Source organism: Macadamia integrifolia, chromosome 11 (genome assembly GCF_013358625.1).
Source record: "Macadamia integrifolia cultivar HAES 741 chromosome 11, SCU_Mint_v3, whole genome shotgun sequence".
NCBI lineage: Eukaryota > Viridiplantae > Streptophyta > Magnoliopsida > Proteales > Proteaceae > Macadamia > Macadamia integrifolia.
The window spans coordinates 9,736,061-9,753,173 of record NC_056567.1 but is presented as its reverse complement, the minus strand read 5'-3'; the positions used below and the strand labels follow the sequence as shown (position 1 = coordinate 9,753,173).

General features: G+C 38.9%; 1 protein-coding gene across 5 annotated transcripts; it reads left to right on the top strand.

Moving 5' to 3' along the window:
• The first annotated feature begins 227 nt into the window (after positions 1–227).
• On the top strand, positions 228–16,481 carry LOC122094117 (small RNA 2'-O-methyltransferase). 5 transcript variants are annotated; one of them, XM_042664795.1, is made up of 10 exons: positions 228–385; positions 1,980–2,325; positions 5,686–5,775; positions 6,741–7,204; positions 7,726–7,974; positions 11,496–12,457; positions 12,916–13,067; positions 13,151–13,267; positions 14,283–14,420; positions 15,787–16,481. In XM_042664795.1, exons 2-10 carry the CDS (start codon positions 2,059–2,061, stop codon positions 16,204–16,206), a joined length of 2,859 nt encoding a protein of 952 aa, XP_042520729.1. In that variant the 5' UTR covers positions 228–385; positions 1,980–2,058; the 3' UTR covers positions 16,207–16,481. The 5 variants fall into 5 exon arrangements, with proteins under 5 accessions (XP_042520729.1, XP_042520732.1, XP_042520731.1 ...); XM_042664797.1 differs by lacking the exon at positions 228–385 and adding an exon at positions 403–664 and having other exon boundaries at positions 11,511–12,457; XM_042664794.1 differs by lacking the exon at positions 228–385 and adding an exon at positions 404–664.
• Positions 16,482–17,113: the final 632 nt, after the last annotated feature.

The following is a 17,113-nucleotide window of genomic DNA, read 5'->3' as shown; positions in this document are numbered from 1 at the left end:
AGTTTTCTTTTACTCAAAGAAAAAAAGAAAATTCTTACTAAAAACACAAGAAAACATGAAAAAAATGCAAAAACTATTCTTTTCTTCTCTTAGCTGCCAAATATAACTTGAATCCCGAGCTCAAAGTCTGGAAAAGAAAAAAAAAAAAAATTCCAAGACCACTGTGAAGTCGCAGTTTCCATTTCCGACTTTATTGTTTCACCTTTACCTTTTCCTTGCCAATAATAATTATTTGGAAATTTTTCGCTTTGTTCTCAGTACTTTCCCTCCTCTCTCTCTCTCTCTCTCTCTCTCTCTCTCGCTAACCAAAACCCCGGTACACTGCAACCTTGAGGCTTGGGTCTCAAGAAACCACACTAAAAAAGGAAAGAGCCAAAGAGATACGGTTAGTCATTCAAAAGACACGTATTTTTTTTTTCTTCTCCTTTTACTTTCTTTTACTTCTGATGAAACCCATAACTTGTTTGTGCTCTCTGTAATCTCTGCTATTTTGTTTTCCCCTCTCATTGTTCCCCAAGCTTGAAAGTGCTTTTTGTTGTACTCGCCATTACTTTTCACAGTTCCGGTTCATTTTCTTCCCTATGCGAATCTGCTACTTCTTTGGTGAATACTGAAGTGAGTTTTTATAATTCTTCACTGTTCGCTTCGTGGGTTACAAGAAAAGGTAGTTCTATTTGTAGTTGTGTTCGTTCTTTTTCTTTTTTAGAGTTTTTTTTTTTTTTTTTTTTTATCTGAATGCATTGATTGATTTTACTTGGGTTGGGTTTGCTTACATTTGTTTTGCCTTGTTTGTGGCATTGGAATGATTATTTTTGATGCAAAAAGAAAGGAAGCGTCATATGGATTTCATCTCATATGTACCGTTCCAATTTTATCCTATATCTCTTTGCAGTGACTTGTGAAGCTCATAAGTTGTTGCTTCTGCTGGTTGGTTCTCTTGGATTCAGAAACTTAAAGTTGTTTTTTTTTTTAATTGAGTCCAGGTTTAGTAGCCAAAACTGAAATTTTAGAACTTCTTGTGGTTTTGGTTTTACTTTCTTTCCTGGAACGGGTTACAGCAATTTATTGACATTTTAGTTAACTGCAGAATTGAAATTGGAATTCTTCCTCGAACGATTTTATTTAAGATCAGTTGCTTTGGCTTGCAGATTTTTGCGATGGAAAGGGTTTTGTCTTTTCTGTTGAGATGTGGTTTTGTATTCTTATTGGAGGGAATGCTACAGTCTGTTCATTAGGTTACAAGGTTCAGAGATTTTTTTTTTTTGAACAAACAAATGCTGTTTCTTTTGCTTCTCTTAAATCATGCCATGGTTATGAGGTGGTTGTGGACTTGGCTATCTGTAGAGAAGGATAAATGCAGTTGAGAGTTTTGGCTATCTGGAGAAGACTATTTAGAAGTATAAGCTAGGACCGAGTTTCCCTGAACCCTCAGTGAATGGGACGCAGGCAATCAGGGCCACCGGGGGGGGGGTGTGGTTTCTGGACTGTAGGATCACACGGTGAACCTGTTGGGGATACAATGTCTTTAATTCTATCTGTGGCAAAAAATGGGTTGAAATTCCAGAGGGCTGTAGGGTATTTCTGTAAATTTCCATATAGGGTTCCGCTATATATTTGTAGCGATATAGGGTTTTGCTATATATTTGTAGTGAGGTTTTCTTTCTCTATAAGCAATTTGAGAGAGGTGTGAGGACAAGCGCCGTAACCCTATTTTTCATCAATAGTGAAGCAGGATCTCATCTCACCGAGGACGTAGACAATCTTATTAAACCTTGTAAATCTGTTTGCATTTTTTGTTCTTGTTTTTTGATTCTTTTCTGCATTGTTTTAGGGTTGCGTTTCTACAGAACATCACCGCCCTGTCAATGGAAATTTTGTCGGATACGATATATTAATGCTGATTTATATGATAGTTCATGTTTTTCCATAAATGAACCATTTTCTTTTAATGATTTGGGTTTCTATTGTGTGTTGAACAGGATCAAAGTTGGCAGTTCCCTAACTTATTTTGTTGTGGATTTATACCTATTTATAAACGTTGCTGTGGAATTGTTGTAAATGGGAGAAACCACGGCTATCCAAGCAACAAAATCAAATCAGACCCCCAAGTCTATTATACACCAGAAATATGGTACCAATGCTTTCTATAAGATAGAGGAAGTGCGAGAGCCCGTTCAAAACAGTTGTCCAGGGCTGGCTATCCCACAACAGGGCCCCTGCCTCTTTCGTTGTAACTTGCAGCTTCCAGAACTTTCCGTTACTTCGGAAACTTTCAAAAAGAAAAGGGATGCTGAGCAAAATGCTGCTCAGATGGCTCTAGAAAAGGTATGATTAAATTTTTTCCCCACTCTTGCCCTATTTCTTTTTGTATTTTTGTCTTTGTTCTCGCAAGTTTACGTATTGCCTAGTGGATTTTTGGATTGTTCAGAGAGATATTTATGATGAATCACTGCACTATTTCCAGGCTCACTTGTTTGACATACCATGTTGACAACCTTGGTCTGGTCTGGAAACTAATCTTGCTTAAAGGCATTTTGTTGTTATTTGATGTTCTCATTTTGTATTTTAGGTATCATATTTATTACGTCTACCCTCAACCATGGAATGTTTATAATGTAGGTTGGTATGGAATGTTTATAATGTAGTTTAGCAAAGTCTTATGAGGTAATTAGCTGCTTGACATTTCCTAATTGATAAATTTGAGCGAGAAACTGATTTTCCGGTCGGCCCTCAGTAGTTCTAGAGTATTAGGGGGTACGTTCATATAAGATATGGATTCTTTGGATGTTATAGTACATCGGTATGGGATTTTTTTCCCGGGGGCAAATACAAAGAAAGGATGGAGTTTGCCTTTTGATGTAGAGGGTACAAATTGCGCTACTTTTTGCTACAGCATCCTGAGTGGATGGATAGGGTATTTTTTCCTGCACTATCTGTACAACCCTTGCCTTTTCTTCTCCCTCCTCCCTCAAATAAAAACATAAAATAAATGAAGAAGGGGGAAGTTACAATTAAAGTGTGAATCTGTACAAAGAGACCAAAACAGGCCTAACAATAGGTTACCATGTTGTAATGTTGCGACTATACATTTGATAGAATTCCTGCACCATCCAGATTTGACCATACCTTTTTCATCATCTAATCTAGGTATTTAAGAGAACAAGATTTTGTAGATTCTAGTAGCTCCAGAGCCTCTCAACTATGCAATGTAATTTTAAGAGGCCCTTTTTTTTTTCTAGTTATTTTGTGGAAGCTTCAAATCTCTTGCAAATTCTAGAGCCTTGACAAAAGCATAGGTTGGCCATATCTACTTGAAACTAAGTGCTCAAAACTACGGGTGCATGCCATATTGAATCTCACTTCTTGGTCCCCTTACTAATACAGAAATCGTGGTTATTTATATATATAATTGGGATGTGTCTTTTGAAGGATTAATCTAGCCAACCCCCTTTGGTTGCACTAAGATTTAGTTGGTCGTGCATCATGAAGGGTGTAGCTAATGTGTTGATTGAAAGCCGTAATATGAGATTGCTACCAGTGATTCCAGTTCTTCTACCGGACAAACAACTGTTTCTCTTCTACCACACCAAACAGATGTTTGTTTCACTCTTTCAACTTTTCCTTGAGTGAGTTGTAATAGAAAACCCTGCTTTCTTTATTAAGGAGAGGGACACCACCTTTTTTCCACTATATATTTCTAGGGAGAGAGTTCTCAATGCTTTTGGTTCGGGGGGGGGGGAATCCTTCCAATCACACGGCCCTTCGTTCAGTAAGGGGAGAGAAAAGGAGATATTGGCTGAAGAGACACATTTAGATTTGAGAAGGATTTATAGGTGATGGAATATGGGTCTGGAGGGTGCTTGTGAACTGACAATCAATGTTTAGGAGATGGATTTTTGGTTGTTGACTTTTCAGTGTTCATGGTATGGTTTTCTGGAGTGTATCTGGAAATTCTTTTGATGGTGTGCTTGCATAGGGAAATGCTAATACAGTGTGCGGCTAACTACCAGAGTTTACAAGTACTACCCAGGCGATTGGGTGGTTGAACACTTGACTGTCCCCAATGGTTGGTAGACGGATATGGGGAGTTTATCTCCCAACTCCAGAAATGCACAGGAGACTGATTGAGGTGTAGATCGTGGAGTACTTTTACAATATTGATTGTTTGTTAAGGGGGAAGGAGCCCAATATTTCATAGCTGATCCCATGGTACCGTTGGACTACCCATGGCCACTTAAAGGTTGGTCAAAAGCAGTTAAATCTGATCTGGTTCAGAAGACTCACTTATTAGATGCTCAGAATGCCAGTTGTTAGAAATTCTCTATGTATTGCGGTAGAAGAGTGGGTTCAAATGAAGGTTTCCTCTTTACTTACCTTAGGTATGGTACAGAAGGGTTTTTGAATGAGACTTGGCCGAGGCTCATTTTGGGACTTTAAAGGAGGGCAGTGGTCCCTTGCATTTCTCATTTCCTGATCTGCTCCAGTGAGATCTCTGCACATGGGGCCACTCAAAATATGTTGATGCCTATTGGGCACCTGATTGATGAGCATGACTGACATATTCAAGTATCTCTCTGTAGAGTCAGAGAAGAATCCTATCCTCAGTTGTCTGAGATCGCTTTGCTTCACGACTTAATGTGAGATCCAGGAGAGCACGTAGACGTTGTCATAAAATTTTCTGTCCTTCAGTCACAGAAGATGCTAGTAGATAGAGAAATAGTGTTTATAGGGGAGGATGAATCTTGCTACGATCATTTATCTGGATCTTTCAGCTGCAAGGGAGCTGCCAATGGAAATTGCTTCAGGGATGGGGTAACTATCAAGGTAGTGATGGCAACATATCAGGGTTTAGTTTGGTGCCCATCCTGAACATGCCTCCTCTGCCCCCCCTCACCCTCACCCTCCCCCTCCCCCCACCCCCCACCCCCCACCCCCCCACCCCACAGCCTCAACCAAGAACTTTGATCTGTTCTACGGAAGTTCATGTTATAATCAGTTGCCCCCCTCTCCAAAAACATTCTTGTTATATCCATAACAAAACATCTAAATTCTAACTACAGTTTCTTCTTTTTCCTAATAAAGATCATATGGATCCCACATAAGTTTTCAAATGTACGAGACTTGGGAATTGGTCCACTTACTCCAGCATTGAATGTGGTGCCCTTGCCTATTGATAAGAAATTAAATCTTATCATGATTGTATTTATCCAACAGGGGTTCAACAATTTACTGGAATATTGGACACATCCAAAGGGTCCGTTGACCTTAAAAATGACGCTTAGCATGTCCCTGATATGATGAGATCAAAATGGTAAATATATCAGGATCATATTGATCCAAGAGGGTAGGTTATTTATGTGCGATGTCCATTGACCATTGAACTTTTTTATTTATATATCTCCTCCCTTGAAGCTTTACTCCCTTACTCTTGTTGCCTAACCAAAAAGAAAAAAGAATAGAAGGGAGTACATTCATGAGCACCATGTGTGACAAAAGGAGTGGGGATTGTTTTTTTCTTTCCTTCCAAACTAAAGCAAGTTCCTCGTATTGCTTCATGTTATTCAAAAAAGTTTTTATTCATCTAATGCTTTTCATGGCAAATTTTCTGAGATTTCTCATAAAATCTCTCATATATGTTATTTTATAACTAGTTTAGAGTTTTTATTTTTGTTGTTTCTGTTTCAGCTTGGTATCCAGCCTGCAACTGATAGTCCCACATCACGAGAACCATGGGATGAATTAATTGCTCGTATCTCGTTTCTATTTTCCAATGAGGTGTGTTGTTCATCCTTGTTAAAAGCACCGATAAATTGTGAAAAAAATTGGCTTAAATTATTGCATCTTTAAAAATATTCACATGTACTGGTGCTTATAGGTTTGAAACTTGCTGTACATTAGTTCACTGGTTTGATCAAAGATTGTAATGCTTTGCATAAGCAATCTGGAGTTGTGGCTCTTTTACCATTTAGCAAGTGGTGTAGTTGCCCTTTAGCTCTAATGTGTACATGTTGGTGGCTACTTCTGGTCCCAGGGTTCCAGCATTATGCCATTCTTGATCATCGGAACAATCCTATCATCCAGTCTTTTCGTGTACCTCAAGAATTCAGTGTCGATGTGCCGTTGCATGGGTATAGGGGTGGAGATTCGTGTTGGACATGCACTGAATCAGCATATTCTCAGGCATGGCCGTGGAAAAAGAAGATAAACCCATTATTTTCTGTCACATTAACCCCTTCTTGGGCACATTAGCCCCCCCTTTTTTGATGCGTTAATCGCCACCCTTTCTTTCGGCACATTTTTGGCTAGCCCTTTGACCGTACCCATTTCTGGAGACATGCCTTTATGAGGGTTGGTGGATCTGACTCGTCAACATGTGCTTGTACGTGAATCCTTGTAACAGATGGAATGATGAGAAGTTTTGTAGGCTTTATTCCATAAATTAAGTGGCCATCCAATTAATGCTGCTAATTGGAGCAATATTGTTCTTTGGTCTTCTCAATACAGCTGCTGGACCAGAAGTAGCTAAAATCCATTTACTAAATATTAGAATTTCACTGGGAATTATTTTTCCAGAAGTAACTTGGCACAAGTTACTGTTAATTATCACCAGTTAGAAGTACTTCGTCTGGCCAACTGTCAACTCTCTGATTTGATTATACTGTCTCATATTACGGTCTGTGGTTGACTTGAGCTATCTGACTCGTTCGTACTGCATTTTGGTTTTTTGTTTTTGGGTGAAGTTCCTTTCATCACAACATCTGCCACAACATCCACTAATTGGTCACTTCAAAGCTGCATTCCAGAGAGAGACTGAGTGTGGTTTACTTCCTGTGTCCGTCCTTGCCACATATGATGCAAAGCTTAATAACTTATGCAAATCCATCAAACATAACGTGGAACGGGATCCACACTTGATTGTGACACTTATTATGAAGGCTGCCAGATTATCCGATTCTGCTGCTATTTCTCAAGGAAAGCTCTGGATTTGGAAGCAGAGCCCATATTCTCCGGATATTTTGAAGGCTTTAACCAGCCAGCAATTGAGCTCATCAGAAGGGATCTGGATCCAGGCCGTAAGGATTCCCTGTTCAATTGAGAAGCCTGTTGAGCCAGTTACACTTTATATTTCCTCCAATGGATATTATATGGATGCCATTGCTCAAAAACTTGGTCTAACTGATAACTCTCAGATTTTAGTCTCAAGGTGAGTAAAATATTGTAAATATTATATGCTGTTAACCATGATTTCTAATGGTTAATGATAATACATGTGGATGAGCTGAGCTCATGGCTCTTGATTGTTGGATAAGAAGCACATATCCTGCCTGTGTTGGTGGAACCAGGATGCATCATTTCTTGGTTCTCACCTCGGAGGTCTATTGTTTGAAAAATCAAACCAATAATAGAGTTGACCTTTAACTCTCTGTTCTGTGATGTAATTTTTGGCCTTCCCAGAAAAAAGACAGGGCAAGCTATCTATATAGAATCAAATGATTGGATCATGCCACTTTGGTCAATTTTTGACTGGGATCCATAATGGTGTCATCCAAGTTCCCCTGACATATGTAAAATGTAAAGCAAGGACAGGCCAGGCCAGGCCAGGCCAAGCAGCTTCTTTATTTCCTTTCTTGACATGAGCTTTCTTTACAGTTTCTGTAACGTGTATGCTGATTGCTGAGCCATACAACTTTGCCTTAATAAAAAATCACTTTCCTGCTCCCACAGGACTGTTGGCAAAGCATCTTCTGAGATGAGATTGTACTTTTCTGTGTTGGAGTTACCTGTTCCATCGGATTCATCTCTGGAGGATCTTTTAGATGCAAAAGAAGTTGTTACTGATGGATCTTTTAATGAGAGGGCATCTTATTTTTCAAGTCAAAATATATATGGAGATGCTATATTGGCATCCATTGGATATACATGGAAGTTTCCAGAGCTTTTCCATGAAGACGTATCATTGGGTACCTACTACAGGTGTCTTTCTGTCTATTTGTTTTATTATTATTATTATTATTATTATGCTTGTCATGCTATTCACAATGTAGTCATCAGTCAACTCTTTTGCTCCCTTGGTGTAATTGAATTATTAAAAGCGGAGGAAAAAGGATAAAATATTGACCGAAGAGAACCTAGTGGCGCACCATATTACAGCCACAGTCTATAGAAAGATTATTTTATTTTATTTTATTATTATTTTTTTTCAGAGATTCAATTAGTGATGCACAATCAAACCAGCAATGTTACTCCAGAGAATCTCAGAAATACCCTTACCTTTAATCGCCTTTACAGTTAGAATCCCAATAAAGCATAAGTTATTTAACTTAACACCATTCTATAAGATGGCCCAGGAAAGCCCTCGCATGTTCCTTGATTACTTTTTCCTCCAGCTGAGTCCAAGAACAGCAGGAGTAGCTTTCCATGTCATTTTACCCTCGACTCCAAAGTAACTTCTAGCATAAGTTATTTAACTTAACACCATTCTATAAGATGGCCCAGGAAAGCCTTCGCATGTTCCTTGATTACTTTTTCCTCCAGCTGAATCCAGGAACAGCAGGAGTAGCTTTCCATGTCATTTTACCCTTGACTCCAAAGTAACTTCTATGTTAGCAATGTGTCCTTCCACCTTTTTTGAAATTACCTGTGAAATTCTCTTCAACTAAAGGGTCACTTTATCCTAAAAAAGAAAACCTTGAAAGGATCATCGCCCTAACCTGGTGTAATCATTATTGGTAAGAAGATGTACAATTTCTTCATCTTTATGGCATAAAAGACGAGCGCTTGCATTATCCCTCCTCTAGGATGAAATAACCTAGAGGGGGGGTGAATAGGTTATACTAGTGGAATTTAACTCTTTTCGATAAATAGTCCCAAGTGTGATTGCAAGTTAAAAGCGATGCTGAATAAATAAGATAACAACAACCACAACACAAGATTTATAGTGGTTCGACTCAATCTGAGTCTAGTCCACTCCCTACAAGAATCCTCTTGTAAGGTATTCCACTAGTTCTCCCTTTCAGTATAGTAGGTAGGGAAGAAAACCTTTACAATCTTTTTCACGGATAAGAGTATCCTTACAAATCCCGTTTTCAGGCAGAGAGACGCCTTTACAATCTCTTTTGGAGGTAGAGAGAGACCTTTCTCTTTTTAGGATAAGAGAATCCTTACAATCCTAAGTACAGTCTAGAATTGTAAAAAAAACAGAAAATAAGAAATAGTGGAATAAGAGGAATACCTCAAGTGTGGTGCAAATGAGAATGAATAATAAATGATGAGTGATGCACCTTTTGTAAAGTCCTCTCTTACGGCTTTGACTTGCACAGGAGAGAGTAGAGGACTTTGATTAAGACTTGAGCCTCTTGTTTGGGATTTGTGTAATAGAATAACTCAAGTAGAAATAAACTTCTCTAATGCTTGCAACAATGCTCTTAAAGCTCTTTCTTAATGAATAATTAATTAAGAGTGATTAGGGTATTTATAGGTGAACTTAGTGAAGCATTTTAGGCAAGGAATCAAGCTCTAATGGACATATTCTGGGTATACCGGTCGACCGCCATCGGTAGCCGGTCGACCGCCAAGAGCCGTTCGACCGCCAAGAGCCGTTGTAGGCAAAAAAATAGCCGTTGGAGTACTTCCAGACAGGCACCGGTCGACCGGGACTTTCAACCGGTCGACCGCCTATGGTCTCGGACAGGTCCGGTCGACCGGGACTTCCATACGGTCGACCGCGTATGGTCTCGGGTGGTTCCGGTCGACCGGGGCTTCCAGCCGGTCGACCGCCAACATGACATGCTCTGTCATACTGACCAGTCACCAGTGTTTTGACTATAACTTTTTGGTCCGACCTTGGATTGACTTGAGATCAGTTGCGTTGGAATCACAACTCAATTTCCTACAGCTTTTATGAAGGATTCGTCTCCTGATACTAACTTTAAGATTCCCTAAAATACCCTTGAGTTAGGTTACCGTGTGTTCCACACCACTTAGAGACTTTCCATACCTAGTCAAGGCATGCTCTATGGTCATTCTAATATGATGCAATGCACATGCATGAGGTGAGTGCATATATATATATATATATGTGGAGGTTACAAATTACATTAAAAATGACCAATCTATCCTAGTGGTCTTCTTCTTCACTTGAACCTTCCACTCTTTGGCACTTTATCTTCTTTTCTTCTTGTTTGCAATTCCATGTCTTTAAGCTTCATGTCTTGACATCTTGAAGCTTAAATTCTTATGACATATTCTTCAAGCATTGATGCCAACTTGTTGATACTCTTCATTTGATGACTTCAATCTTCATTTCTTCGTTTCATTCACCAAATTCGATCTTTGATATGAAGTCTCTACAAAACAATACTTAAAGGAAAATTGTGACATACCTTCATATGTTTGTTATCATCAAAACCAACTATAGGAGTGTGGGCATATCCCTAACATAGGAATCACGTGGTCTAGAACAACTGACTTTCCCTTACCAGAGCCATGAGAAACTGAATGTGAGATAGTTCTGTTCGGTCCAGATTATTCCAGATCTCAATAGAAGGCAATGAGGTTCTAGGGTATCCATTCATGCTTCAAATTACAATTTCTAGAAAACTGAAATAATTTTCTCTGCTCAGGATCCATCTTTCCTATCTCTGATTTTTATTGTTGTAAAATAACTAAAAATGCAAACCAGCCATCTTCAATCAGGAAGGTTTCTTTGGAAGATTGGTGGCAGGATTTGTGTAGACGGATAGAAGTTCTTGACTTAGGCTATAATATAGAGTATACTTCTGGTATATGTTTTGGTAGTTTTCTAGTTTATGTTGTATATATATCAGTAATAAGTTCCTAAAATCCTAAGCTTTACATATGTTCTTAATATCAACTTATTGCATGGGATGTTTTATCTTGACTATAATTATGTTGTATTTCACAGGCTTATTTAAGAAATTGGAATCTTTGATTCAGTAGGCATTCATTATATGCTGCTGCTTGCCAAATGTAGTTGTACTAGTGTAGTTGTTTAGTTTTGAATTTTGAAACTTGTGATACATTTGGTTAGGAAGGATCATTTTCCAATTATCCTTACTTAGCAGATAATCCTAGTCATGCAGTGAAAGGACAGCTTATTGAAAGCTATGCATCAGCACCTAGATAAGGTGCTTTCTACCCTAAATACTTTTAATGCATGACTTCGAACATTTTGCTCCATTCAACTTTGCATTGTACAGTCTGTCTGTCTTTCTTGTTCTTGTTCTAGTTCTTTTTTTTTTATATATTCACAGCAATGGGTTGGGGGTTGGAAGCTTTTGCGGTTAGAAATTTAACAATTTGGATTCTTCCCTGGATGTGGCCAGAAATTTAATGGTTGGTGTTAGAAATCGGTACCCTTTATATGGCATATAATGCTATCCTTACCCTATTTATGTAGGTGATTGCATTGCATAGTATTTCAAGTTACAAAGAAATATTTCTTTATTTAGTTGTAACAAGTTCGGCTTTGACAGGATGCTGATTGGCAGGCTTCCCAATGGAGGTTACAAGTTATCTAGAGAAGCAATACTTGTGGCAGAGTTACCTGTAGCATTCACTTCACGTTCAAACTGGAGAGGTTCCTTCCCGTCAGATCTCCTTGCGATGTTCTGCCGTCAGCATTGGTTATCAGAACCGGTCTATTCTACAATAAGTATAACTGATCCTGTGGATCCTTTCTCAGTAACATCACAAGCATCCAAGAAGTTAAAAGTAACAAAGCCAGTTGAAGAAGAAACAAAATATGCAAATGGAGGGTCACGTGATGCTAATGACAAGGAATCGATAACACTTGGAGATTCTTTCCGATGTGAAGTGAAAATTTTGTCTAAGGGTCAAGATCTGATAATTGAGTGCTTTCCTGTAGATTCATATAGGAAGCCTAATGATGCCAGACAGAATGCTGCTTTAAAAGTTCTGTCATGGTTAAACAAATATCTTAAGTTAGATATGCATGTAGAGAAGTTGTTCTCCTCTGGGGAAACTCATGGTCTTTCTTTTTATCCTGAAACATTTTCGAAGGAGTTTGCATTGTGTCGGTCTGTTCATGCTGGTCAGCTTGCAAGTGCTCTTCGAAAATGCAGTTTGTTGGCCTCAAGTTGCGTGGATCAGCTGAACATAACCCAGGAACAGAGTGTGTGTTCTTTCAAAGTTGAAGGTCTGGATTCTGGTGTCTTCCCATCTACTGGGACTTTAATATGCATAAGTTATGTTGTCTCTTTAGTGAGAAAAGAAGAGGACACGAAAGAATCTCTTGAAAGCAGTGATGAGTTTGAGTTTGAAGTTGGGACTGGAGCAGTGATTCCCGAGGTTGAAGCATGCGTAACCCAGATGTCAATGAACCAGTCTGCTCATTTTAATACTGAACTTCCTCCTCGTGACTTTATTTTTGCCGCAGCTGGTGATTCTGCAAAGTCGATGTCACTTTTATCTATGGGTACGATTTATTTTCCTATATCCCATATATATATATATATATATAGGAAATAGTCTGGGAAGCAATTCACTGTGTTATTAGTGGGTTGTACTCTCTACCTACCAGTTGTTTGTTGGTAGAACAGAAGAACAAGATGCATTGAATGATCCTACTCTCTGCTTAATGCTTTCGTTCTTGGCCTTAATGAACTTGTTTTCACTGGCCCAAGAAGCTCTTAATGGCTCTAATGGCTATTCTCACCCAAGACATTTTTGAACACAAGCTATTTGTTTTTTGGGTATGGTCCTTCAATTGGGCAACCATGATGAATTAGCACATTCACCGTACTTACAGAGGTGAAGCCTCAGCATGATTGACAGTGAGCCATCATGTTTCTGTTGCTTTTATTTGTTTTGCATTATGTCCTTCAGTATTGATGTTGACCAGCTTTGTGCTGCACCGATGGACATTTCTTGCAGGTGCGTGCTTCTTGGAGTATTCTATATCTTTACTGCGACTTATGGAACCCTTGGAAGAGAGAATGGAGCAGGCTCTGTTCAGCCCTCCTCTTTCGAAGCAGCGGGTGGAATTTGCATTGAGACACATCAATGAATCCTGTGCTTCTACTTTGGTATTTATTGGTGTGCTTATCTTTTCTTTTGATAGTTCTCTAATATAAACCGTTGAGAGTTTGGAACTTCCTTTTCTCTACAGGTTGACTTTGGCTGTGGGTCTGGCAGCCTATTGGATTCTCTATTGGATATTTCAACCTCCCTGGAAAAAATGGTTGGTGTTGACATATCAAGGAAGAGTCTAAGTCGTGCAGCCAAGGTCTGAACCAGCTGTCTACTCGATTTGATATTTAGAAATTCTTCTGCATTTGATAAGTCAAATATTTACATTCTATTTTTAAGGCTTCTTGAGAGGAGATGAGGAGCTCAAAGGATCAAAAGTTGCTCCTACTGAATGCTTGAAACACATGTAAGGGGGTTTGGGTACCCCATAGAATGGGCCTGACATAGGATATTTACTCAGTTGAAAGTTTACCCCTTGATAAGACTATCTAGACATCTTGTTACTATCATCAAACTGCTGGCATAACGACCTATGGTGTCCTTGGTGAGACCCAAATCTCACCTTCATTCCATGTGTCCGGTATGCGCAAGGGAGCTGATATCTCCTGGTCTAAAATATTCCTTACGGTTTTGTTTGTTTCCAGGTTAAAACGTGTTAATGGAAAATTTTCAGGTTAAAACATGTTAATGGAAAATTTTCAAGTAACATCTTTATACTCCGATTTAACCTGAAATGTTTACCTGGAAACAAATAGAGCCTGTACGTCTGTCTACAAACACGTTTAAATTTTGTCCATGTATATGGTGTCATGCATACTCATGGTGTATCTATGGGTATGAATCTGTTTATACCTGTGCCTAAGGGCACAGGTTGGACCTGATAAATAATTCTCAACACTTGGTAGCTCGAGTTGTAGCCCAACATGGTTCCACTTTTTCACGATGTCACACTCCCTCTGCCATCTTTCAAAATTTTTGCCATTCTATAATCCTTCTACTGAAAACTGTTATCAAACTGCTGTTTTTGTTATGGAAAAAAGTGGTATACATAAGAGGGATACAGTGCCAATGTGTGCATGAAGTGTGTGTGAGTTTGCTGTGTCACCTTTCCATAACCCATAACCTCAAATTTCAGAAACGTGTTATGATATATTCATTGAGAATATTTAGATCAGAGCTAGTCATTTCATATTTCTTCCGGCGTTGAATTTTTGTTATCATAACTATAACAGTTGCATTTGCTACATATCTAAATTATTTTAATAATGCAGGCACTCCATTCGAAACTAAGTGAAAATTCTGACCCTGCTAAGTCAAGCATAGGCATAAAATCTGCCTTGCTATATGATGGTTCCATCACAGTGTTCGACCCTCGTCTTACTGGATTTGACATTGGCACTTGCTTAGAGGTATTGAATTTTCCCTCTTATTCATCAGTTCAGAACTTATTCAGAGTTGATTCTTGGAGTGAATTTAGTTATACAACCATGTGGCTATAGCTCTTTAAAATGCAAAATTTAGTTCTGCCTATTCTTGGAGGCATATGTGTGGGATTTTCAGGGACCACCATTTAATGGTCCACTTCCGATCTAAGATGTCTCCCAAGGATGATTCAAATAGATTTAATATCTCACATAGTTTTGCATGCCCTAGTGATATGTTGCAGTACTGGAGAATGTACAATGCAGATGTTTATACCATAGTTGTCACAGCCTCTAGGTGAACCAAGGCGTTCAAGGGGGCAAAAAAAAAAACCAGGATGCCTCTGTGACACGTTGAAACTATGGTTTATATGGATAATTTTGAATGGACCTTTATCAATTTGCATGCCTAATGCTATGGCACATACTGGAGAATGCCTATATCAGATGGTTACATTTACTGTGGAGGCTATATCTGGTTTGACCTGGTACTTACTACTTCTGTTTTGATTAGTCTAATTGCAGTTTGAAAAAGGATTAATAATTTAAAAAAAAAAAATTTGGAAAATCATAGAACTGGGAAGACCAACCGGTTTCATGGTTTGAAGAAACCTATGAATACAAGCTGGTAACTCTGGTTTTGTTTCCCATCTTGTTTTGGCGGGTTTTTGAACCGTGAAATGCCTCGTTCTGGTTGATCTTAGTTTTGAGCAAATGGCTGTTGTGTTTTTTTGAAACTTTTGAATTCAAATTTTATTCATACTGAATTAAAGGGGGAATTACCATGTACTACTGTTTTGTTTTTGGGGGTGGGGTGGTAGGGGGTAGACCATCCAAATGTTATTACATCGACTTGCTAGGCAAACTTTTAGGTCGTGGCTGGATTACCCTACCTATGGGTCCTCTTTCTCTGCCTCCCTCTTCTTTGGGGGTTGGGGGGGGGGGGAGTTCTGTCAGCAACAAAAAATTGACATGGTTAAGTACGATTTGAAAGCATTCAGACCCAAAAGGATTAACAGGCTGGTTGAATGGTTCGGATAATCGAACAGGGTGGTTCCCAGGATAGAATCTGCAAAGTAGGTTTGGCAAATCAGATGTGCTGAATTATGTACAAATCCCATGTGGTTCAACCTGGTAGTATTTTAAGGATTGCATCTTATGGTAGTACTCAATTTCTGCTATCTCAATGATCATTTCCTTAAGCTTGGAAACATTATTCCTTTTCAAATGCTCCACCTCCAGGCTAATCTATAATTTTGCACCCCTCATGTACCATTTATTCTCAAAATTACTGGTGACCACAGTTGCAACTAATATAATGAGAAACTGCAACTGATATAATGACAAACTGCAGGTAATTGAGCATATGGAGGAAGACCAAGCACATTTGTTTGGCGATGTTGTTTTGAGTTCTTTTCGTCCAAGGATACTTATTGTCTCCACACCAAACTATGAGTACAATTCTATTCTCCAGAGAAATGATCTATCCAACAAGGATGAGGATCCAGATGAGAAGATGCCTTGCAAATTCCGCAACCATGATCACAAGTTTGAGTGGACCCGAGAGCAGTTCAATAACTGGGCTTCAGACCTTGCCATGAAGCACAGTTATAGTGTCGCGATCAGTGGGGTAGGTGGGTCTGCTGATGTGGAACCTGGTTTTGCCTCCCAGATCGCGATCTTTAGGAGAGGGCCAATAGATGTGGTGGAGTGTTCTGAAAATGTAGATATCGCCCACCCATATGAAGTTATATGGAACTGGAGTCGTGGTTGAATCATGATCTGTTCCCTGAAGTTCAATTGGTTTCTGCACCTATGAGCCCTTGCAAATTGATACATCTTTTTTTCTGCATCTAATGGGAGTTAAAGAGTTGGGGGCCATTATATTTTAGAGATAGCTTAGCTGTAAGGGCTCTTTTCTTTCAAGTTTGTGTATGAAGCATATATATACCTATACCTTAATATATATATTTACATGTATATACCGAGAATGTTATTCATAGGGATTGAGCCCATAATTTAATGATAGCATCGTGCATTTCTGACTTATTATGAAAGCTTTTCTTGGCCGTCAAACCTGATTTGTGATTTACCGAATGTTTGTCATTATGAACATAGGACTGCAAATATCAGTTCACAAGTAGCTGAAGAGCCCTTTATGTAGAAATTGAGAAGCTACACTCTAAAGGCTCTTCTAGTTTATACACATATTGGATAATGATTATCGACCTTATCATTTTAGGTATAAAAGTCATTTTCCTAGAAATAAAATGGAACCTTAAGGATAATCTATTAGTTCAAAAGACACTTGGTATTGATTTTTATTCCCTAGTCGCCCATTAATGGGACCCCATTTGTATAGGATCCAGCTCCTCTACTGTGCAGTAGAGGCAGCTGCTCAAATCTAACGTCCTAGAGAGCCTTGACATGGAACCCAACACACATGCATGTACCTCTAGGCGCTCTAGGGCGTAGGATCTGAGTTGCCGCCTCTATTGTGCTATAGAAGAGCCTCGACCATTTGTACATACTTAAATAAACTTAAGAGTTCGAGAACCTTGTCCTTGGTGTGAAAATACCTAGCACGAGTGGGCAATTGAAATTGGGTATTTTCACATCCACAAATGTGTCTGGGCATGGGAAACACTAGACAGATATGGTTCTTTTCTCCTGAAATTAAA

Excerpts from the sequence above, each read along its gene's own strand:
- LOC122094117 (XM_042664795.1), top strand. The coding sequence starts at position 2,059 with ATGGGAGAAACCACGGCTATCCAAGCAACAAAATCAAATCAGACCCCC. Across the intron at positions 7,975-11,495 it reads TCATTGGGTACCTACTACAG|GATGCTGATTGGCAGGCTTC; the intron begins GTGTCTTTCTGT and ends CGGCTTTGACAG. Across the intron at positions 12,458-12,915 it reads GATGTCACTTTTATCTATGG|GTGCGTGCTTCTTGGAGTAT; the intron begins GTACGATTTATT and ends CATTTCTTGCAG.